The sequence below is a fragment of the Rhinolophus sinicus genome, chromosome 5, assembly GCF_057876585.1.
Source record: "Rhinolophus sinicus isolate RSI-liver-muscle chromosome 5, RSI-T2T, whole genome shotgun sequence".
In the NCBI taxonomy this organism is placed as follows: domain Eukaryota; kingdom Metazoa; phylum Chordata; class Mammalia; order Chiroptera; family Rhinolophidae; genus Rhinolophus; species Rhinolophus sinicus.
This window is the reverse complement of record NC_142505.1, coordinates 32,160,501-32,175,614: the sequence shown is the minus strand read 5'-3', so window position 1 is coordinate 32,175,614 and position 15,114 is coordinate 32,160,501. Positions and strand designations below refer to the sequence as shown.

At 42.5% G+C, this 15,114-nt stretch overlaps 1 protein-coding gene across 6 annotated transcripts in view; it reads left to right on the top strand.

Annotated features, from left to right (window-relative positions):
* Window positions 1–15,114, top strand: part of CPNE4 (copine 4) — a 410,233-nt gene that overhangs the window by 16,822 nt on the left and 378,297 nt on the right. Inside the window, exon 1 of one of the 6 annotated variants that reach the window (XM_019725941.3) lies at window positions 546–821. The exons of the other annotated variants lie outside the window; for them this stretch is intronic. Within the exon in view, the coding sequence (XP_019581500.1) occupies window positions 799–821 (23 nt within the window). The 5' untranslated portion in view covers window positions 546–798. Of the gene's footprint in view, window positions 1–545; window positions 822–15,114 lie in introns of those variants that run through there. 6 annotated transcript variants of the gene reach the window in all.

Genomic DNA, 15,114 nt, shown 5'->3' with positions numbered 1-15,114 from the left:
CATCCAATCTCAGGGGTTTATGGACCTCTCTGAGGCATGGACCTTCTCCTTTTCCCATAAAGAGCCCTTTCATTGTATCTTCAATAGATATGTTCTCCATGGCAATTTTCTTTTTAAATAAATGTGTATGTTCACATTTGTACTGTTGTGGTATTTCTGTTAGAAGGAAAAGGCAACAGTAGGGTTGGAGACATCTTGGGAAGCCTGAAGTTGCCTGGGGTCTTTTATGGGGGTTACCACAAAGAGCTGTGCATTTGCCAAGATTTAGGCTGCAACCTTCCTGTGTTATCTGGGGCACACTCTGAATTGCATCTGGGTCCTAGGGGGTAGATGGAGGAGGGATGATGGCAGTGCCTCAGGGGGTTGGCAGTGAGGGAGGCATGGCTGCATGCCAAGGAGTATCCTCAAAAGCACTCCCCCACCCCACCCCACGGAGCCTCAGAGCCCTGATTCCCTGATGGGCTGCCCAAGAAGCCGGTGGAGGGAGCATGTCATGTGATGCCTTGGCACAAATAAGAGGAGAAGGCCTCCCACTGCAACTCCTGGTGGAGGGCCAGTGGTGCCTCAGATTTATGCCCAGACATCCTCCAGAGCTCTAAGCCCTGGGCGAAGAAATGCAGCCTTCCTGGGGCTGACTTCCCAGGATTGGTGACACTCTACTGGCAGGAGATGGTGGGTGCTGACCAGTGAAGCAAATCGGCATTGTTGCTGGTACATCAACAAGCCTGGAGTTAGGTGCCGGGTGGCCTGTGAGGCACCAAGAGATATTTTGGAAATAGAAAGGGAACAAGTATAAAAATGGAAGATCCAGAAGTACAAGGGTAAGACTTATCCTGCATCCTAGGCTTTCCCGTTTTTTCCATCCTTCCTCCTTCCTCCCACCCTTCTATCTTTCCTTCCATTTTTCTTTCCATCCTTCCTTTCTTCATTCTTCTGTCCTCCTTCCATCCCTTTCTCCCTCCATCTTTCCCTCTTTTTCTTTTAATCTTTCCTTTTTTCCCCTCTGTCCATTCTTCCTTTCCTTACATCCTTCCTTCAATTCAGCAGACGTTTTCAGGTGTCTCCTGGGTGCTGTTTTCTCTTAGCTTGTATGAAATTTTCATTCCTTCTCTGTCGTAAGAGGTCTTCATGCTACTGCAGCACATTTTTGTTCTGTGTCCCCTTTCCTCTACTCCTTCTTCCTTCCTTGTTTGTCTTTTTTAATCAGCTAGCACATACTGAACACGTACCTGTGTAATTTACTGCTTTAGAGTAAAAAGCTAAAATAATGATGGGCTTCATCAAAGGTTAAAATCAAATTTAGAACTTGAGGTATGAGTATGTGAAAAGCCAAATGATAGTGTAATAGTTCCATGATAATCACAAAACAAGAATGTGAGATGAAGCAAGACTGTGAGCATTATTGCCAGGTAAGTGAAATGAGACACCTTTTGAGTTCAGAGAATGGAGCAATTTTTTGTGGGGTGGATGTGTTTGGAGAAATCTTATATAGACATGGAGCATAAACTGGGGTTTCAAATAGGATCGTAATACTTGGAGAGGAAAAATAAATTTCACTCCAGAAAAGGGGACTGATGTAAGTAAAAGCTCAGTGGTATCGTCTGTTTTGTTGTTGTCTTCATTTCCAAGGGGAAGTTCCAGGGGCACCTGTTTTCCACTGTCAGGTGTCCTTTGACTTCTTCTCCTCTTCTGGGCCCTTCCATCTCCTCTGTAGTTTCAATATATGAACCCCAAATGCCATTTCTTTTCAGCTGGTGATGGGCTCAGGGAAAGCATCCACTTTATCTCAGACCCTACCTTGATCAGCAGTCACTTTATGCTGCATGGAAAAGCTGCTTAGGATAGAAGTCTGAACTGAAAACAGGACATTGAAATGTAATTCCCAGCGTAGTGGTTGAAATTCCAACCTTTAATTTTTGTCAGCTCTTGGGTGAGCCAAAGCACTGCTTTTAGGGCTAATGGTGGGACATGCTGGAGATCTCAGAGAGCCTGGAAGTCAACGGTTTCGGGTGGAATTCCTAGTGTGGCTGGTTCAATATGATTGGGTCCAATCCAGGATGTAATGCCTAGCAAGTTGTTGGATTTTTGTTGTCTTTTTATTGCAGCAGCTCAGTGTTGAAAGGATCTTAGAGGTTGTTTTGCCTTTTATATTGTCTAGTCCTATAGGTCAGGGAATGCTACCATTTTTCTTGCTCATTATACATATACACATTTAATTTGTGTTCTTGTATATTTTCATAGTAGGTGTGTGTTACGAGCTGAAACTAATTTATATTATTTAGTTCCAACATTCCCAGTCCATGACAGAATATTTTCAGGTGCCTGATTAGTCCTTGCCTCGCCCAATGCCTTGGTCTTTCGTGGCAGTGACTTGAATGAAATATGACCGATACACTGTGGTGACAGCCTAGCCATGGAAGTTGAAGAGTCTAAGTTTATTCCCTCTGAGGCTGGCATTTCTCTGTGATTGTTCCATCAGATCCTTTTAAAGGCTTAGCCTCATCTGCAGCATTGCTTGGGAGATACAGGGTGGCTGGGGTCCCCTCAGCTTGTGGCCTTTTGATTTTTGCCCTTAAGTAAAGGAAATAATCCCTTTACCAAATATTTGCTGACTGCTCAGAATAGAATTTTCTCATTGGTACGTTACAATTGATTATTGCAAAGTTCACATTCAGGCACTGTGGCTGTGTGTGTATATGTGTGTGTGTGTGTGTGTGTGGCTGGGGTGTTAGAACAAAGGATTCCTTTTCTTTCCAAGGACAGTGTAGTGACTTTTAGAGTCTATTTGATCTTTCCTTCCCTTCCTTCACCAGGTGAAACATGGTTAACAGGGTTACCTCGTAGCAGAACAGAAGGAGGGAGATGGCCCTGGTTGTAAATGGAAGCCTCACTGTAGGCTATGTAGAGTGATATTGTCAAAGGCAATTTTGAAATTTTTTATTCAACTCCCAATGATGTTTAGAGATTTGGGCCAAAGTGATAACAACAAATTAAAGATAAACCAGGATCTGAGTACAGGGTCTCTGACTCTCGAAAATAATTTGATGTACCGAATCTTTGCACCTTATTACCAAAATATGCTAGACAGAGAAAGCAAATGATAAATAAATATTTGATCAGAGTAAATCAAACAGTTTTAGTCCACATTTTATTAGGTTTGATTTAACAGAACTTTGAAGGAAAATTTTAAAGATGGAAGAGCAAATATTCTTCAAGACTACAGAGAGGTCTTTTACAAAGATATATAAGGTCTATTTGAAAAATGTTCTCCATGAAGAAAAGCTATCAGGCTTATTGCGCATTACGTTCTCAAAGCATAATATAATGACTTTCGAAGTGTAGAATACTAAGCTAATTAAAAGCTATCCAATTGCTTGAAAACTATTAAATAACTGTTTTTCAAAAGACAGAAGCCAAGGACACGGCCCATTAAAAGACAATAGAAGCGTGGTCTGCCCCGTATACCACTGGATGCAAATCCATGTAATTAGACTACATTTGCTACTCCCAAATGCCAATGTGAGACAAGAAAAAGAGAGATTAAAATAGCCTCTAAATCAAAAATTTTTTCAGAATAAAAGAAAATAAAAATAATCCATTGAGGAAGGAAAAACCAAGTGGTCTATTGAATAAAGTGATTGTTTCTAGCTTCTTCCTCTTCCTCCTCAGCTGCCCCTGGCCCTTACCCCAATCCCTGGGAAATTCCGAATGCCTGACCCTGCACGCCCCAGAAGCAGGCTCTGGGAAGATGGGGACAGTGTGTGTGTGTGTGTGGGGGGGGGTGTTTGCCCTGGGGCTATTTTCTCCACCCTGAGGTGCCCAGAGAGACCACCATTCCCAGCTGTAGGTATATTTCCAGGGTCTTCCAGCCTGAGGCTACTGAAGAAGGGGCTTTTGTTTTTTTATTTTCATTTTTCAATTACAGTTGACATTCATATATTAGTTTCAGATGTACAGCGTCGTGGTTAGGCATTTATATAATTTATGAAGTGATCCCTCCGATAATAAGTCTGGTATTCACCTGGCACCATCCATAGTTATTAGAATGTCATTGACTGTATTCATAGAGCTGCAGACTTGTCTTCTTGTAGCTGTTCCAATCGCAGCCACCACTCTTAGAGCCCGGCTCACCTTTGAGAACCCTCAAGACAGGACAGTGTGCCCCCCTCAGGAGAGAGCGGTGCAGAATGAGTTTACAGGCAATCACGCACGATTTGGCTGAGCTTCAACTCAGACCTCGTCCTTTGTTTCCTGCCTTTCCTGCCTCTACTAGTGAGAGTCACTACTGTCATCGACCGCAAACATTTATTGATCACCTGTGTTGGTTGCATTATTAAAAGTTGTCTTACAGAGAAGTTAAGAGCCCTGGTTCTGGAGCTGGGATACCTGGGTTCAATTCTGGGCTCCACCTCATATAGCTGCGTGATTTGGGGCAAGTTACTCAACCTTTCTGTGCCCCAATTCCATCATTTGTCAATATGGAATAATAATAATAATGGGTCCCAACATACAGGTTGCGAGATTATTAAATGAGAAGGGTCTTAACACACTTTGAATAGTGCCTGACATAAAATAATTGTTCCTCGAATGGTAGTGATTATTATTATTCTAACCCATCAGGACACTGGACAAGGGCGTAATAATAATAAGTGCAAAATCCAGTTCCTGCCCTGGAGAACCTCAATATTTTTTAGTTATGAAGAAGGAAGTTGGTCTTGTGCTCTGCTCTCTAGCAAAGGATGAGGTATTATATCTGAAGATTATCACGACCTCTTGCCCGTCACTGTCTGGCATGGAGGCTCCCTGTTTCCTGAGAAAAGGCAAGGCCTCTAGTCATGTTAATGCCCCCCAGATCTTACTTAGGTCTCTGAGAAATGCTGTCTAGGTTTCATTCACTCTTTAAAAAACAAAACAAACAAACAAACAAACAAACAACAACAACAACCAAAAACACCCCTGGTATATAGACATAAGTCCATATAATTGCCTAAAGAATGCAAAACACATGAATCATTAAACATGCTGTTGTTACCGAGGTCTTTTTTGTGGTTGTGTGCTTTTGGTATCCCGGGAAAATGTAAAGGAGGGAGCATTGTGGTTTGCAGAATCTTATACCAATTTATTAACCTCATGATGCCGAGACAAATGCCATGGGAATTAGCATTTAGGGCTTCTCTTAGAATGAAGCATCCATGCTCCAACTAAGTCCCTTCTCTTACTGCATGACGCCAGTCCTCTCTGTTTAATCCTCTTCCCAGCTAGATGACAATCTATTATCAAAGGAAGGATTTCCCACCATTGCCTTCTTAGCTCCTAATTTCTGTTTGTCCAGGAGCATCATCTCTTGGTAGCTTTCACAGCCTGTGTCAATGAGCTGGGCCTCCGGTTCTGCCCACCTCGTGCCCAGCACCACCTAGAGCAGGGGTCAGCAAGCTGTGGCCAATGAGCCCAATCTAACCTACAAACAGTTTTTATGAACAAAGCTTTATTGGAACACAGCCACACCCATGATTTACATATTGTCTATGGCTGCTTTTGTGCCTCAATGGCAGAGTTGAGTAGTTGTGACAGAGACCCTATGGCCTACAAAACCTATGATAGGGGCTGTCTGCCTCTATAGAAAAAGTCCACTGACTTTTGACCTAAAAATTAGACTTAAGGAAGAGGGGGAAATCCTCCAAAGGCAATATAGGGAAGCAGAACTTACCAGCTGGTTCTACAGGTAGGGAAATACAGGATAAGAAAGGATAATAAGGTAAGAAAGTTGCCTGTAGAACAAAGGGGATGAAGTAATAATGAACTGTTTTGATACAGGCTGCCGATGCTTAAGCTGTAGTATAGAATAACTCCTCTAATTTCTATTGAAGTTGCCCCTAATAATGTCCCATGTTTTTCTCATCACAAAAGTCATATGAAATACTCCAGTGATAGGAAATTTAATAGGTTTCTTTGAAATGATCCCCTGTCGTCCCTAGCTGTCCCTTGCTGGCTTTTAGAATTTTAAAACCAAACCATCCTTTGGGATATGACCTTACATTTTTTAGTGATGATTCTAAATTGAGTGATTTGGTTTTTCCCTCCCTGGCTACCAGAGGCCCCCTCACTCCTTTCAATGTACTGAGTTTTTCTGGGCCACCTGCTATGTGTGAAATATCCCCAAGGGACCCACATCACACAGGTTGTCTGCTTTCCCCCTTTCTGTCATTTAAGGAGCCACAAGGAAGACAGAATGTGAAATCCAGGCTGTTTGGCCAATGACTCTTGCTTTGCAAGGACAGCAAAGAGTTCAGGAGCCACTCATTTTCCATGTATAAGTGATTCCATCTGTACTAAGAAGTTGCCAGTCCGATCTCAGCTCTGTGACACTTCATTTGTGTGACTTTGAGCAAACCCTTTCCGAGAGTTTCTGTGCAGGATTGTTTGGTGCACCATGCAGCCTGTCTGTTGGCCTGACATCCAGACCACTGTCACTCAGACTATTCACTCTGGCTCAGGAACGTCTCCATCCAGATGGGCGCTGTTTCTAATTTGTACGAAGGCACCTTATGGGCTAGTGGCAGTCCCATCCCTTCCTCTCTCTGAGGTTCAGTTTCATCAGCTAAGGGAAACTGAGCTCGACGGTTTCCAAAGCATCTCCTAGCTCTTTGATTGAAGGCCTTTTGAGGCTGTTTGTATGGCAGCCAAGCAGTTCTCTTCACACTCTGTGGTGCCCTCCTGCCTGGAGTGCCTTTGAAGCCAGCAGGGAAAGCCATGTGCCAGGAAATCCGTGGGGCTTGGGGAGAGGAGAGCTCCTGGGAAGCTCTGAAGACAGGGCTCTGAGGACTGGAAGTAACAGTGTCCAGGCAAATAGCAGCTATGGCAGATCAGGGGGGTGTTAGACTGAAGGCTGGCGTGGCTCATTCTGGCCAGATTTTGCTAAGCCCTGAAACAACAGAGAGAGGCCAGAGTGCCTTCAGCTCCCTGTACAAGGAGAACAGTGATGTGAGCCTAAGTAGCAGGTGCTGACACTCTTTTCTCCCTAACCAGACCATCACTGGGGTCATGCTTGGCTTTTGACAATAAACACCTGACACCACAGTGACCAGATACCTAGGCTGAGAAAAAGGACAATAAGAGTTCGGGGAGGCCATGGGTATAAGTACCCAGCGGGGAGGCTCACTGGAGCCAAAGAGCCCTCTGAGGAGCGAGGCAAGGGGTCTGGGCCTCCCTGAGATCGTTCACACGCCCTCAGATTCCCAGAGGACTTGGTGTATTTCTCTTCAAGCCCTGTTTTGTTCTTCGACCCACTTTGTTGAGCCCTCAGTTATTTGTAGCTGTGTGTAAACCCCGTGCTACATGCTTTCTTATCATCATCATCTCATCTAATTTAAACCTCGCAAGGGCAAGGTTAGGTGTGGCCGGTCTGTCTACGTTTGGCAGAAGAGGAAACCAGGGCTCACTGGAGTTCGATAATGTGTTCAAGGCCACAGAGCTAGAAAGTTCTGCACCTACAATTCAAACCCAGACCTTACACCCAGATGCTACTGCTCTTAAATGCTACGCCCAGATGCCTCCCCACACTGCCTTGAATGTGGCTAATTTAATTACTAGGACGATGAAGTTGCAGGGGAGGAGGGAGTTTTCTTACCTTTTCAGTTAACATAACCCAGGGGTGCTCAACCTTGGTACTCTTGACATTTGGGGCCAGAGAATTCTTTGTTGTGGGGGACTGTCCGGCGCATTGTAGGATGTTTAGCATCATCTCTGGTTTCTACCCACTAGGTGCCAGTAGCACCCTCATCTCCACCCAGTTGTGACAACCCAGAATATCTCCCGAGTTTGCTAAGTACCCCCAGGAGACAAAATTGACACTGGTCAAGTAAGAATCACTGACGTAAACGAATGTTAATTTGCCAGTAAAGAAAACAAACAAACAAAAAACTTCTGTATATGTAATTTCTTTATTATTTCCCTTTTTCTTTTGCACCCAGATTCTATTAATGACTTGGGCCCTTCTAACTGCCTGGCTGACATTCTGAACTGTGCTCATCTCGTAGGCATCTCCCCAAACTTCCCAGACAGCCTCTCCTGGAGCCTGGAGTCTCCTGGGGAACTCGTAAGAGCCAACCAGCTATGAAAACAATGCGCTCTTCCTTGTGCTAAATGCCTCTGCTCAGGCTGTAAAATGCTTCAGTGGCATGAACATATGGTGTGAGCACGGCCTCTGAAAACCACGCTGGGCTCCTAACAAGCATAGAGGGAAGGGGACAGGCTGTTCCGAGCTCCGGAAGCTCAGAGAACAGGACCTACTCAGCCGCAGGAGCAGGTGGGCTGGGGTTCCTCAGGGATCTCGACTCCACACAGGCCAAGGCTTTGCAGGGAAGAGGGCTGGTGTCTTTAAGCCACTGCATTTGTTCTTTAATAACACATCCTGCAGACCTTGACATCTGTCACAGAGGAAGACCTAGATCAGCCGTGTGGCTCAGCGCCAACGCTTACTTCTGGCTCCAGACGAGTATCCTGCTGAGCTACACCTTCTATTAGGTGAGAGGATGTGGGCAGCTCAGCAGTGACCCGCTGCGTCCTGCGTGCACAGCCTCCTGAGGGTGGAGCCCGTCGTTTTGAGAGTTCTGGGGCAACAAACCACCTTGGATAGTGGTCACAGAGCAGGTGTCTGAGTTGCTCAGTTTAATAATCCCACGATGCAGAAAGTTAGAGAAGTCATTGGCATAGTTTACTGGAAAAGTGACTGCCTGTGACTTCTCATAATTATGCCTGGAGCGAGATATCTCCCTCCTGGGCGATGTCATCACAGGGATTGATAATGGGTTTTTTTAAATGGGCTTTTCCAAAAGAATGTAAGTTTTTGGAGCTAAATAAAACCCCCAGGGAACATCTGTAGAAGTTCAGTTCAGTGCGCTGTTCTTGAGGAAAGGGTTGATAAGCGTACCCTGAACCATAGACAGTGTGGGGTGTATGTGCCTTTGTACCTAGGTACACAGACGTTCTTTTCTCCACATGGAAAGATCATGGGGCTTAAAAAGCCAGATGAGTCTGTTTCAAACTCCAGTTTAGTCATTTTCCACAGGTAAGACATGGATGAATTACTTAAGGTCTCTGAGCCTGTTTGCTTGTCCTTAAAAAAGGAATAATAGTACCTATGTCATGGCATTGTTGTGAAGGTTAGAGATAATGTATTTGACGTTACAAAGCATAGAAGATTCTGGATGAATGGTATTATTATTATTACCACAACATCGTCTTATGGATTGTTAAGTAAAACAGATACCAAATCTGATAGAGCTGATTTTCTTAGTGTGCTCTTTAGTAATTAGGCTGTTACACCTGATACTCCATTTCTCTCTTAGGACTGGATATAAATGTTTTCCATTTGAAAATACTTTCTTTTAATTATCCTTCAATAGGGAATGATAAATTATCTTTCAGGAATATGAATTATTTTCATATAACGCCTCCAAAGGCTCTAAGTCATTCCATAAACATTTATGAAGCACCTACTATGTGCAGACACTGATCTAGGCGTTAGGGACTCAATAATGAAAACAGACTCCTTCTCGCTGCTAGTTTACATGCCAAGGCTGCTCTAGCCATGTCTCCAGGAAAGATGTATGTCCTTCAGTGTTGGAGATATCCATTGTGAACAGACTTTGTTCCACATCTGTTCTGGGTGCTTAGGGAAGCAGGACGTAGTGATGGCATCAGCTCTGGAATGTGGCAGTATGGTTGGTGTGTTGGGTAACGGACACATGAATAATTGACTGTGAGACAGAAAATATAAAACGATGATAGGTATCATGGAATCCAAAAATTGATTTAGAATATGTTCATGGATGAATAATTCATTAAATCTTATTAAGGGAAGTTGACACCATAGTGCCTGGGACATAGTTTGTGAATGTTTGAATGAACTGTTGAATAAAGGAAAGGGCTACCATGTATGGTTGTGCAGGTTCCACACTGCACAACTTCAAGGCATGCTATTCAAATCATGGGGATAGTGTTCCACCTGTGTGGTCATGTGCAGTGACTCTGCCAAGTACTTCACACACACAATCTCATTTAATCCTTACAACACTCCACTATTTAAGTTGTGTTCTCCCCATTTTGCAGCATGGGATTTGGGTCTCAGTGAGGTTGTTACCTGCTTAGGTTAACTATGTGAGTCCATGGGGGGCAGGGGACTGTGGGAATGCAGACCCCTCTGACTCCAGAGTCTCCTCTTGGAGAAGAAAACAGTCTCTTGAAAATTAAACTTGATGGTTTGGGTTTTGTATTTTCTTTGAACCAAATGCTTAGGTTTCTGGGGTTGAAAAGGAGAAGTAAAGACACTGAAATGATAACTTTTCAGTCATGAAGGTCCTAGGCTTCCAATCAGAAACTCTGTAAGCCGCTTGCCGTATTTTCTCCCATCTGACCGCATCATACCCTTTGCTCTTCTTCCTCCTCTCCTCAAGAGAATCCTGGATCAAAGACCCCAGAAAAACCCACCTGGTGGAGAAGGTGGGCATACCATATGTACTATTAACAAAAAATTAAAGGTACCAACCCTGGACCAGCTGAAGGGCGGGGATGTTACTGCAGGAGCTATTATTGTAGTGTACCAGCAGCTTCTTGGTGGGCAGATTACACCCAGCTCTGATGTGCTGTTTCTTTTATAACTCATTTTTAATATTGCTCCATCCTTGAGTCATCAGTGGACTGTCCCGCTGACATCTTGGCACTTCATGCCCCTGTGTGACCTTAGAAATCCATAGGAGGTGGGGTTGACTGACTGCTCCTGATAGCTCGTGGCTCGTAAAGGCAATTTATTTTTCAATCAACTTTTTAATACAACAGCTCAGCCCAGAGAACTATAAAAGGTGAAAGAAAAATTACGTCAGGTTAAAAAAAGTGGTGAATAACAATGAATACAATTTTAAGGTTGCAGGAAATGGAGGACTGTGAGTTACATGACTTTGGGAGAGGACGGCAGTATCACTGCTTTGGAAACGTCCTACTTCTTATGCTCTATACTTCGGTGTGAATTTCAGAGCCTGTGCGATATTTTGAGATAATCTACTCACAGTTGTAAATAGGCTTTACATCTTTTGTTCTGTGTATCTTTCTTAAAGAACGAAGGGGAGGAGTGAGGAAAAGATTTATATTTCTGAGTTATACACTTGATTTCCAAGGATCCTGAAAGGAAGGTATTATTATCTCAATTTTGTTGATGATGAAATTGAGGTCTTCAGAAGTCACATAGCCCAGGATGTGTGTTTAAGTTTTTCATCTCTGGACTGTCTATTGGATAGTGCATACTCTTTCTACAATATTGTATATTTTGACACTCATGGAGAGGCCACTATCCTTAAATAGACTGAGGAACAATTCTGTGTTAATAATAATATCCTCTACAGGTAAATAAAAAACAATCGTAACAGGCATTTAATGAGTGATTACTCTGTGTTAAGCATTGTGCTAGATGTTATATGCTCACAGCACCTCAGCACCTCAGTGAGGAAAGTACTGTTTTTATCCCCACTTGACAATGGTGAAGTTGTGACTCAGAAAGGTAAATGACCTCCTCAGAGTCACACAGCTGTTACAAGTGCCCCATCTTTGTATTCTTGTGTTTTTCTTCTCTGTTATACTTTAAACTTCTAGAAGGCAGGGACTGTCCCTAATTAATTTTTTCCTTCTAGAAGTCTCTGCAAAGTGGTTTTCCCATAGTTGGTGTCTACTAGACATTTGAATGGATAAATGTCAACTAACCCTGGAGTCTACCCTCCTTGATCTGTGCTTTTGGTCCCTTTACACATTCTGACCAACCCTGTTTTATCAAGTGGACAGACGGGGAAGAATGTTGTATTAACAGATTATTGTCTTTCTTCCGTAAAGCATAGCAACATACAGCTATCATGTATATATGATAGGAATGGTATATCCAATTTTTTTTTTTTGGTAACTATATCAGGATAAGATAGGTTATGTTAACTTGCTGAGTAATCCCAGTGGCTTAGTACTACTGAGCAGCTCTCTAGAGCCATTGTATCCCATTATTAGTGGTCCAAGATACTGCCTTGATCTTTGGCTCTGTCATTTCAACACAAGGGCTCCTTCCTAGCCACCACAGCAAGGCAAATAGATGCTGGGACTGTCTTGTATTGATCTTTGAAGAAATACACATCACTTCTAGTCACATCCTAGTAGCTGAAATTAGTCATATGCCCCCAAGACGGCAAAGAATGTGGAGAAAAGGAATTCTCCCTTGTGCCCAGATGGAGAGTAAAATTAGATATAAGTGAGTTACAGAAGACTCTACCCCAGTGGTATTGATTCTTCATTTTATTCCTATTGCTGAGTCATAGAAAGAATTAAAGGTGACAGTTATAATACCATGATATTTGAAGTTTCCGTATGTTGGCTATACCAATAGCTGTATTTTTTTAAGGATAAGGTATTTCTTCTAATCCATCAAGAATGTCATAGTTCAGGAAATTGTTCTATTTTCTTGATAGTGTATCAAAGGATGGTTTAACTGGTGTTCTTGCTTTATTTTTTAATGTCAGTGTAAAAATACTTTCCAACAGATTGTTAAATTCTTCACAAAACAATGCTAAGTGAGCTTAACAGAATATAAAACTATATACATATGATCCCAAATTTCTCTGTCTCTCTCTCTCTCTGATAATTTCTCTCTGTGTCTCTGTCTCTCTGTCTCTCTCGACACACACACACACACACACACACACGCACACACACACACACACACCCCATACTGGAAATCAAACATCAAAATATTAACAGCTATAATCTCTGAACTTAATGGTTACTTTTAATGTCTTCTCTATACTTTTTTGCATTTTATTAAAAAATGTATACTAAAATACCCATTTGAAAAATTAACTTGTTTTGCTTAGATATGTTATCAGAAAAATATAATTTATATATAAATATAGATATAGAATGGATATTTAAAAGTATTTATGTATTGTTTATAATTCTGTCTCACAGAATAGAATTAAATGGTGCTCATTATAGATTATTCCCTCACTCTGTTTCTTTTTTGAAGTTATTTAGAGCTTGGAAACAATGTTGAGAGAAGGGTGTGAAGAGTAGGAGGGGAGAGAGATGCCATTCAGAGATGAAGGGACAATCATTTCCATCATGAAATCCAATTTAATTAGGGTCAGCCAGTCCTTGCATCACTGTCCCCTTCTACTCTTCCAGGTTAGTTAATTTGGTTTCCTCTGATGAATGTCATCTTACAATTAAAATGCTGATACCAGCAAGTTTCAGCATCTCAGTTTCCATGGCCCCTAGCTGGCAGCAGCCTTGTCTTTGTAACTAGGACCTGTATAACTCTCTTCTATCAAATATCTTTGTATTTTCCCAGATCCCAATAAACTTGGATGGAGAATTATTAGTTGAATTTTAATTTAGTTACTTGCCTCTTAAGGAAATGTGTTAAAAACATGGCGTTAGGATGGTTTGCACTGTGCAAAGAGGATTGAGATCTGATTCCCACTAACTCTCAGCCCATTATTGAGTGCTCAAGGTACGCAGAAGGCCTGTCATCCAGAAGCAGGAGGTGAGGATGGCTTCCCTTGAAAGTAGGAGAGAGAGGGCTCCATGGCTGTGGAGGTCATCATAGGCCCTGCTGCCTGAGTCATGAGAGGAGGGAGATCTGAGCTCCACTGAACTTCCCAGGAACAAATTATCTAGACAAGGTGGTGGGGTCTGCAGAGTGTGAGCTCACCGGTGGGGAACTTTATGAAGAGGCTGATCAGATTGACAGCTCAAAGCCCCTGACCAGAGATAATCATTCAAAATTGAGAAGTTGTTCTTTGTGACAGATGACCGTAGTCCTCCCTCTCTTATCTCCTTAACTCCATAGAGCCCCTCAAGCAGCAGCCATAGTGCGAAGCAGCAGCTGTAATATGTGACCCAGGTGGATGCATGGGCTTACAGTGTCGCATGTGTGCTCACCACATACAGCTGTCAGTGCTGGCTAACCAAACAGGCTGTGTCCATGAAGAAGAGCTCCATTCTGAACCCACAGCTTACTCATTGAACTCAGTGCTTGGTGAGCCCCACCGTGCATACAGGTCCCCTGTGGATCTTGCTAAAATGTGGATTCTGTCTCAGTAGGTCTGGAGTTGGGTCTGAGATCCTGCATTTCAACAAGTTTCCAGGAGGTGCTGAGACTGATGATTGCAGGACCACACTTTGAGTGTGGAGGATTTAACTGACAGCTCTTGTCTTCATTGAAATCATCAGCTTATCAGGATATTGGCAAAGCTTGGCTTCTTGATATGTTCCTTTATTTGTTCATTTTTTATTAAAATGTATTGGGGTGACAGTGGTCAACAAAACTACATAGGTTTCAGGTGTACAATTCTGTAATGCATCATCTGTATATCACATTGTGTGTTCACCACCCAGAGTCAGTTCTCCTTCCATCACCATGTGTTTGATCCCCTTTACCCTCATCTACCATCCCCTATCCCCCTTACCCTCTGGCAACTACTAAGCTGTCATCTGTGTCTATGAATTTTTGTTTCTTTATTTGTTTGTCCTGTCCATTTGTTGCTTTCAGTTTTATATCCCACATATGAGTGAAATCATATGGTTCTTGACTTTTCCTTCCTGACTTATTTTGCTTAGCATAATAATCTCAAGATCCATCCATGTTGTTGCAAATGGCACTATTTCATCTTTTCTCATGGCAGAACAGTATTCCATTGTGTATATATACCACATCTTCTTTATCCAATCATCTATTGAAGGACACTTCAGTTGCTTCCATGTCTTGGCCACTGTAAATAATGCTGCAATGAACATTTTTATTTATTACAAAGGATAATTGCTTTAATATAGCCTTTGATATGCAAATAACTCTTAAAGGGATTGAGTCATGGTTGGGTTTTTATTTTTTATTTTTTTTAAGTTGGGAATAGAAGTATTCAAATGGGCACCATGAGTTGATTTTCTGCAGGCTTATCAGAAACACACCTCCTCTCATGAACCCTACACCCCTAATTTCTTAAACTGTAAGCTTCTGGGGGACAAAGGCCAATGCTTTGTGCAGAGGTGCTGAACAAAGACTTTCTTGTCATAGTCCACATTTTTTAG